The 234-nt window shown below is 53.0% G+C and overlaps 1 protein-coding gene across 1 annotated transcript in view; it reads right to left on the reverse strand.

Moving 5' to 3' along the window:
• Nucleotides 1–6: 6 nt before the first annotated feature.
• LOC104517141 (B-cell lymphoma/leukemia 11A-like) overlaps nucleotides 7–234 on the reverse strand; it is a gene marked incomplete at its 3' end in the record, with an annotated part of 16759 nt that continues 16531 nt past the window's right edge. The window contains 1 exon segment of the mRNA XM_010161705.1: nucleotides 7–229. Within this exon segment, the coding sequence (XP_010160007.1) occupies nucleotides 7–229 (223 nt within the window).

Consider the following 234-nt stretch of genomic DNA (forward strand, 5'->3'; position numbering starts at 1 on the left):
GCTAAAAGGCATCTTACAAATCTCGCATTTGTAAACGTCCTTTCCCACCTGCCCGTGTGTTTTCATGTGCCGGGTGAGCTTGCTACTCTGGGCGCAGGCGTAGTTGCAAAGCTCACACTTATACGGCCTCTCGCCCGTGTGGCTCCGTCTGTGGACAGTGAGATTACTACAGTTCTTGAAGACCTTCCCACAGTACTCACAAGTGTCGCTGCGTCTGCCCTCTTTTGAGCTGGG

This window comes from Eurypyga helias, unplaced genomic scaffold (genome assembly GCF_000690775.1).
Source record: "Eurypyga helias isolate BGI_N326 unplaced genomic scaffold, ASM69077v1 scaffold33221, whole genome shotgun sequence".
Classification (NCBI taxonomy): domain Eukaryota; kingdom Metazoa; phylum Chordata; class Aves; order Eurypygiformes; family Eurypygidae; genus Eurypyga; species Eurypyga helias.